Source organism: Silene latifolia, chromosome Y (genome assembly GCF_048544455.1).
Source record: "Silene latifolia isolate original U9 population chromosome Y, ASM4854445v1, whole genome shotgun sequence".
NCBI lineage: Eukaryota > Viridiplantae > Streptophyta > Magnoliopsida > Caryophyllales > Caryophyllaceae > Silene > Silene latifolia.
The window spans coordinates 435842624-435851679 of NC_133538.1; the positions used below are offsets into that span (position 1 = coordinate 435842624).

Consider the following 9056-nt stretch of genomic DNA (forward strand, 5'->3'; position numbering starts at 1 on the left):
CTCCCTTGCCTCCACGATTCCATCACCACCACCCCCTCCTCCAATCCCACCTCGTCCCACCATTCGCCTAAGCAACAATATTGTCAAACCCAATCCAAAGTATGCCAAAGCTGCCACTCTTCCCTCTCCTCACACGACACCAACCACTACCGAACAGGCCCTCATCGAACCCCGTTGGCGAGATGCCATGATTGATGAACATCAAGCACTACTTCGTAACCAAACCTGGTATATAAACTTGCCCTAGTTGGAACTCCGTCTTTTTAATTACTAGCCAGTGGCTTAAAATTTTGTGTTACTTAAGGCTGATAAACGTAAAAGTATGACGACTAAATTAGAATAGAAAACTGTCTCAGACGTTTCTTCACAATGATACCAATCTATGTAAGCTAACTTGGTTGGTAAAGTCACGGGCTGTGGTCCGTGTGTACCATGTGGTACAGTGGTAGTCACGACATGAGTTCATATATCATCAGTTTTGAAACTGTGGTACATGTAGTTACCTTGCGTCTGTGAATGTTGATATCAGCCAGGGATAAATAAGTTGGAAACAGGTTACCTATTGGCTTGTATTTATGATCAGAGAAACAGACACATGTTTTAATTGCTGGGGATGACTGAGATGTTATACTGAGTATATTAATCAGGAAAAAAAGAGAGTTGTTAGGATTTATTTCAAGGTTCTTTTAGTGTAAATAAAATTGAGGAAAAGTACGAGTGTGAGTGTGTGACCGTGTGGATCCAGCTTCCTTGATTTAGGTGCCATTTGTTTCATGGTGATTCAGGAAATATGTTGCATTGATGAAATTTGCAAAAACAAATTGGTTATACCCAAGTAGGCTGTTGACTGCTGGTTGAATTTTGCCTGTGATTGTCACCACAAGCTATGACTTGTGGTGTCATGGCTCTACTCTTGCAGATCACATGTTTAAGACCAGCATGCATCCAAGGTTAAAATTGTTGGTATTTTTTCAGCAATATATAAAATGGGGTTGAAGTTATTGAGGGCCATGATAGGCGGTACTCATGACTTGGGGTTTAACCCAATGAACATCAAACTGCCTTTGTGGCTCCCTTACACCAAAAATGAATATACTCCGTAGATATTAGCCCTTGGCTTCATACCTTAATGATGTTATCTTAAGTTCAGAAAAAAACAATATGTTTTCAAACTTCCTGACATGGTTAAATCGCACTTCTGATTTCTTAAAGGTGTGACGGTCATTTCTTTTGGAGTACTTTCCTATGTTCCCCAAGAGGAGGCCGAGTACCAAATACACTGTTCACCTCTGCCTCTGGATTTTTTTCCCTCCCATGGGTCACTGTCTTTTACTACTTCTTAGTGTCCGTTTTGTTTATCTTGTGGCGGGCAAGATAGCTCAGTCTGGCTCCCTGGGGTCTACAGAGAGTATACTACAACTTAACTCTACATCAAGATGTCGATGTCTTGGCTGACAATCATGGTGACTGTGATCATGATTATGAGTTTATGACCGTGGTATTGTCTTGTGTTTTCACAGTGCTTCCACGTCTTCCAATCAAATGTACTCGATGCTTGTTTGTTGACTCATTACTCCTGTTTTCCATGCTGCCTACTTCTTCATGAGAACAAGAAAGAAAGATGGAGGCATTGAAGAAGGACATACTAACGCCTCTCCTGGTTCTGATATGGCAACTTCAGTTACACCTCCAACTTCAATTTCCGTCACCGAGGACATGCCTGTGGGCCCTGTGGCGCAGCCTGCCAGGGTGTTAGAGCCTATTCCTGAGCAGCAACAACGAGAACTGTTCAAATGGATGTTGGAAGAGAGGAGGAAGATCAAAACAAATGACCCAGTAGAAAAGAAGCGGATTGATGAAGAAAAGGCTATTCTCAAGCAATTCATCCGAGCCAAGTCCATCCCGAGTTTTTAGGATTCTGGAAGAACTACGTCTTATCTATTTCCGGATATTGATTTACCTCTCTCGTCTCTTAAGACACATGTACATTATGTTTGCAAGTGTTCCAACGTAAAATCTTTGTTCTTACTCATGAATATATCTAGCTTACCTAGTTAGTTGCATATATGAGTAGAGCTCTCTCGCCAGTATTTGTAACCTACTGGAAATAGTGAAGCCGGCTAGCTCTTCACACGTACCTAGTGTTTGTACGCACATTCCAATTATATGAAGGATAAGGCCATTTGCAGTTTTGATGAAAGCACCACCGTTGTGTGTTTCGCTTGTTTTTTTGTAGTCATATGTTTTCTTTATATTTAAAGAAATGCTGTTAGTATGTGTTCTATCGTCTTCCGATAATGACAATTTGACTTATCCATTATATACTTATGGAGTATCAAATACTGTGTTGTAATTTTTCTGTAGATGGAAGGAGCGCATTATTTACAGCTAACAAGATTATTTTGGTAAATTTCTATCAATTTAGGGTTAAAGCGGTCTTAGCGTTAGGTCCGTATTATGATTTGATTGATTGTTGTATGTTAATTTGGATGTGCGACGTAAATAAAGAACACAAGCAATTTTGGTGACGCGGAAAACCCAATTTAGGAAACAACCGCGGGGGGAAACGGAATAGCGGGGGGAGACGGAATCCCACCAAGATTTTCACTATAATTCGGGAGGAAATACAGTTCGTGCATTATGCTATGAATTCTAGGGTGTAGTTCTCGTATTTCTGATGATCTTTCTTCTTTGCGTTGAGGCTCTTTATATAGGGGAGCTTGGCTAGCTAGGGTTTCTTGCTTTCCCTCCAAGTTATTCATAATTTGATACAGAATAGGACTTTCCTTCCCTGGATATGGTAAGTGATAGAACTCTCATATGCTTCTTCTATGCGGATCAAAGCCCACGTTCTGCGCTGCACGCTGATGCTGTCACCCTGGCTCCCTGATGCCCTGCGTCCCACACTGCTTCCAGACTTGCTGCCCCAGATTAGCCCATATCCAGATTTTGGGCCTAACAGTTTGCCCCCAATTTTCCGCAAAAGCGCAACCCTAATTATTTGAGCGGGAAATTGCAGTGTATCGTTGAGTGTCTTCTCGCACTCCATTTCAATTCACATTTTTCAAAACTCCAACTACCCTCTCCTATTTAATCTCACCCGTCCCCTTCTTTCTCTTTCATCATCATTTGTTTTCCTCAAAATCTTCAAATTTCCGTCTCCCCAAACTCTTCTTCTTCAACGTCCTTTCACTGTCAGCGCCGCCTCCTCCCGTCTTTTCAGGTACTCCTGCTTCTCTCTCTTTACTTGTCATGGCGTATCACGTCATCTTCATCCGCCACCATTGACCTTATAGAGGACGACGACTTCCCTTCGCAGAGAGTCCTCAGAACATCACATTCCGGTGATTCTCACCTAAGCCAAGAGGACATCCCTAGGATCAAAGCTTTGCTTGGCCTGGGTGACGATGTGGTGATCCTCATCCCGAAACCCGGTCAGAAAGCAGACGTCTTTCGTGCGGGGTGGATGTGCTTGTACACTTACCCTTTCGTCCTTGGTCTTAAATTTCCCTTTCCCCCGATGATCCAAGAGTTCATCCGCCTGAACTTTCTCCCCATGGCCCAAATTGCCCCTTATGCATGGAGGATCCTCTTGTTTACTGTTGCTTTGAACAACAGTATGGGCGCCGAGATTGGATTATCAGATCTGGCCCATAGGTTTGAGTGTCGGTCGTTGGGGAATGGCCAATACACCTTCAGGGTCGTGGAGAAGACTGAAAACTTCCTCCAATCGGCGGCTAAAGGGAAGGACGATGGGAGGTACGAGGATTTCTTCTATGTCAAGCTTGAATCTCTTCCCATCCACGCTGATTACTTGTTCGAGCACTGGGTTTTTGCCAAGAGTAAGTGTATTTGCATGTCTATTTTTTATTGCCCCTGTCGCTCACTGTTCTTACTCTTTAATTTGATGCAAAACTCAAGAACCCTGAGAAATATGAAGACGAAGCAATCTCTGTTGCCAAGCTTTTCTCCATCCCTGAAGACCGTAGACTGTTTCCCCTCCTGCTCTCTGGTTTAGACGATTCTGCCACTGAAGAAACCATGTCTTCTAGTAAACATTCTCTTTTAATCTTTAGAAGCTTCCTTACCTATTGGCTCTCTATTCTGATCTCTTGCGTCCTGGTGCCTCCGTAGGAAGTGCTAGACCCTCTGCTTCTGAGATCCTGATGCGTCAAGCCAGGAAAAGAACTGCTGACTCCTTTACCTCTCCTGCTTCCTCAAGAAAGAGATCCACCTCAAGGCCTGCTCCAGAACCTATCGAAGTGACTCCAATATCACGTGCCCTTGGGTCCCCTGTCCATGCTGATGAGCTGCTGCTGCGCCTCCCTGCTAACTTTGGGGATGCTGATCATGCCAACTACTGGCCTGCACTGGAGAGGCTCCTGACTCCGGCTTGCTCCCGGGCATTTGATTCGACTGCCCCCCAGGAGATGACTGACCTGGCTGCTGAACATCGCTTCCTTGTGAGTCTTCCTTTACCGGCCCCTTATTTTCTCTGCCTCTGTGCTTCCTTGACTGATGGTTTTCTTCATTGCAAGCTCTCTAATCATCCCTCTATCTCCACAAGATGCTGCAGAGGGCCAAGACTGAGTGTCTGGCTTCCGTGGGGAAGAACAAGGAGCTTACGACTACATGCCAAACCGAGGGAGCGACTCCATGCGGCCAAAAAGGAGAAGGAGGCAGTCAAAGACCAGCTGGAAAGGACGCAGGAGGCTAACTGCGTTCTGACTTCTGGGCTGACAAAGGCAGAGGCCCGTTCTGAAGAGATGGATGAGCTAGCAAAAAACGTGGGAGCCTACACTGCTTTTGAGGGGCGGATTGACTGCATCCGTGTTTACACTGAGGGGAGGCACACATCCTGGAACCTGGAGGAGGAGCTGGCCAAGTTTGACCGTGCATTTCCCAATGGTATGGATCTGAGCGCCCTGTTTCCTCCTGGGCCGAGGTGCTAACCCGAGCTGATTTCACCGCCATGGATATCTCTCGGGCTATCTCTCGGGACTGTAGAGGAGATCTGGCGGAGCAGGTGAGTGAAGGTCTTCGCCGCAACTCCCGGGCTGTTCGTACTGCAACAGAGAAGCAGATGGAGCACGGGGAGCAGAGCACTGGTCAGGATGCAGTTGTCGAGAGGATTGACCTCTCTTAAATTTGAAGTTGTCTGGGGACTTGGCCCTGTGTGGTGCAAGTTTTTAAAAAACTCTTTTTCGTTTTTTTTTATTTTGGCTCGTTTTGTGCCTGCTGGTATCCAGGCTTTAAACTCTGATGGTGCCTGCTACAGGTAGCAGGTGCCTTAACTTAAAGTAGTTCTGGGCCCAGGTTTTAGGCCCTCCTTTTGTTATACTTGCGTTTTTTGCCATTGATTTCTGGAGTTGTGATTCCACATAGGTATATCCAGGAAGCTGACCTGGTTCCAGGTGCACAGCTCTTGTTCCTGGTGACAGGTTTTTGATAACATATTTTACCCATGACGTAAAATATCTTATCACTAGGATTAGCTGACTGGATCATACCTTCATTGAATGTCTCCGACTAATAAGGAATGTTGCGTTCCTTGTGGTTCCAGACGTTTGAAATTCCGTGCGTGCACCTCTTGCTCTACGTCATAGCTATGGAATTACTGAGATTAACGTTAAGGTATGGGTGGTCTTAGTATGCCGTACCCTGCGCGCTACCTTGGCGTATGCTCCCCATGTGGCTTGACATAAGATAAACGTCTTCGCAGCCTCACATGGCAGGGGCTGGACCCTCAAAGTGTTCCTTATCTGACAAGTAACCAACATTAGTACCAAAGCCTTTCTTCGTAGAAGCATGATAAATTTCAAAGTAGTGCAAATTACCTGGTGCTATCTCATGGTGTTCCAGGGCAACACCTGGATCCAGGAAGCCACAGCCTGGACTATTTAAAAACGACTCTAATTGATTTGAAAAAAAAAGAAAAACTAGGGAAAACAAAAGAAAAAAGTTTTCTGAAACACACCAATACCTAAAGCATATACTAACCCCCCCACTTTTTTTTTTCTTTTTGCTTCACGGACTTTTGAAAGGTCCTTTGTACACTAAAGTTTTGGCACGTTGTCAGACAAAGTACCGTTTCAAGTGACGAATGTTCTAGGGTTTATCCAGGATTTGACCGTGCATGGTCATCAACCTGTATGCCCCATTCTTGACAATGCTTTCGACCTGATATGGCCCTTCCCATTTGTAGGCAAACTTGCCTGCTTTGTGGTTCTTGGTATTTTCAAATACCCTTCTGAGTGCGAGGTCCTCTACTTCAAGGGTCCTGATCTTGACATTTTTGTTATATGTCCTTGCTAAAGATTGCTTGTACGACGCCATACGTATGTAGGCGCTTTCTCGCAGCTCATCAACTGTATCCAGGCTCCTAGCCATTTCGACCTTGTTCTGCTCTACCGTCTGACAACCGTATCTGTGCGTGGGCACCAGAACTTCTGAGGGTATCACTGCCTTTGCTCCGTATACGAGGCTAAATGGAGTTTGGCCTGTTGCCATTTTCGGTGTTGTTCTGTCTGACCAGAGTACTAATGGTAGTTCATCTGCCCATTTTCCCCCCAACTCTTCCAGCCGTTTTCTGAGGTTCTCTACAATGATTTTGTTACTGGACTCGGCTTGGCCGTTGGTTTGTGAATATCTGGGGGCTGATTTTCTCAGTGTTATGTTCCAGCGTGAACAGAAGCCCTCGGTGCTATCCGATATGAACTGGGATCCATTGTCGCATATGATCTCAGATGGTATCCCAAATCTGCTTATGATGTTGCGCTTGATAAAAGAGATCACCTGCCGTTCTTTTACCTCTGTCATTGCCTCTGCCTCAATCCACTTTGAGAAGTAATCAGTCATAACTAGCATATACACTCTGTTTCCTGGAGCCCTGGGCAGCCTACCTACTATGTCCATGCCCCACATCATGAATGGCCACGGAGAGATAATCGGATGCATTGGTTCTGCTGGCTGGTGGATTGCTGGAGCCGCCTTTTGACATGATTCACAGCGTTTAGCATGATTAACTGCATCCATGCGCATAGTGGGCCAGAAATACCCCTGTCTCAAGATTTTGTTAGACAGGTTCCGTCCTCCAGCATGGTTCCCGCATTCTCCGCCGTGTACATCTTGTATCACTGTCTCTGCTTCCTCTTTGTTCAAGCACCTGAGGCATGGTCCTGCCAACGATTTTCTAAAGAGGACGTTATCAATCAAGATATACCTGGAGGCTTTTATTCTGAAACTTTGTGCTTTCTTTCTATCCTCAGGGAGTGTCCCATCCCTTAGCCAATTTATGTACGTCACTCTCCAATCTGGATCCTGCTGTCCTATTGTGGAAACCAGAGTCCTGGCTCCCTGCATATACTGCATGTGTACAACCTCTTTCACCGGATTCTGATCTGGATCCTTCTGGATGGCTGGGGTCAATACATGGGTGATATGTATATTTGATAGTTCTGTGGGCTGGAAGGTGGCACCTAACGTTGCCAGGGCGTCTGCTTCCACGTTCTGATCTCGCGGCACCTGAGTTATCTTGAACGTTCTAAACTTTGACTTTTGCTCTGTGGCTATCTTCAAGTAGGCTATCATCTTTGAATCACGTGCCATATATTCGTTGTTTACATGATTTACCACAAGTAAGGAGTCACGATACACCCTCAGGTTCCTTACCTTAAGCCCCGACGCCATCTGCATCCCAAGTATAAGGGCTTCATACTCGGCTTCATTGTTGGTTGCCTTGAACTCACACCTAATAGCTTGTACTATCATATCACCTTTAGGTGATCGAAGGACCAAACCTACACCGGCTCCCTTTGCATTTGAGGCTCCGTCAATGTATAGGGTCCATATCTCGCTATCCTGACTCCCCATTATTGTCAGCATTCCTTCTTCTGCCTCCCCACGGGTAGCAGGGCAGAAGTCAGAGACGAAGTCTGCTAGGGCCTGGGATTTTATCGCTGTTCTGGGTTCGAATTGTAAGTCATACCCACTAAGATGTACTAACCATTTAGTCATTCTGCCCGAAAGTTCAGGCTTCCTCATAATAGTCTTTAGCGGGTAGTTGGTTATTACGTGGATGGTGTGAGGTTCAAAGTACGACCGCAGTTTATAGGAAGCAGTAACCAAAGCCAATGCTAGTTTTTCAAAGGAAGTGTACCTGGTCTCTGCAGGAAGCAGAGACTTGCTAATGTAATACACATGATGCTGCACTCCTTCTTGTTCCTTGACCAAGAGCGCACTTACAGCTGCTTCCGTGACTGACAGGTATAGGAATAGAGGCTCCCCTTGCTCCGGCTTCGCGAGTAAGGGTGGCGTGCTTAGATAGCTTTTGAGTTCCGTGAATGCCTTTTCATGCTCTTCGGTCCATTCGAATTTCTGACTTTTCCTCAATATATCATAGAACAGCTTGCACCTATCTAAAGCCCTTGATATGAACCTGTTTAGGGACGCCACCTTCCCTGCCAGCCTTTGCACATCTTTTGGCTTCTGCGGTGATTCTAGCTGGAGTATTGCTTTTATCTGCTCCTTGCTTGCTTCAATTCCTCTCTAGGTCACCATATATCCTAAGAATTTTCCCGAGGATACTCCAAACGAGCACTTGGACGGATTAAGCTTCATTTTAAACTCCCTTAATATCTGGAAGGTGTCCGTTAAGTGTTCCATATGCATTCCTACATTTTTTGACTTCACTACCATGTCGTCTATGTATACTTCCATGGTCTTTCCTATTTGCTGCTTGAACATTTTATTTACCAATCGCTGGTAAGTGGACCCGGCGTTCTTTAGGCCAAAGGGCATGACATTGTAACAATATATGCCTCTTTCTGACATGAATGCTGTTTTCTCTTGATCTTGTGGATGCATCTTGATCTGATTGTAGCCGCTCCAGGCATCAAGGAAAGTAAGTACCTCGTGTCCTGCAGTGGCATCCACCATTGCATTGATATGTGGTAGTGGAAAGGGGTCCTTGGGACAAGCTTTGTTTAAATCGGTGAAGTCTATGCATACCCTCCACTTGCCGTTCTTTTTGGGCACAACTACCACATTAGAAAGCC

General features: G+C 45.3%; 1 protein-coding gene across 1 annotated transcript; it reads left to right on the forward strand.

Annotated features, from left to right (window-relative positions):
* Nucleotides 1–1602: 1602 nt before the first annotated feature.
* Nucleotides 1603–1914, forward strand: LOC141632618 (uncharacterized). Its single transcript, XM_074445149.1, has one exon. It carries the CDS (start codon nt 1603–1605, stop codon nt 1912–1914), a length of 312 nt encoding a protein of 103 aa, XP_074301250.1.
* Nucleotides 1915–9056: the final 7142 nt, after the last annotated feature.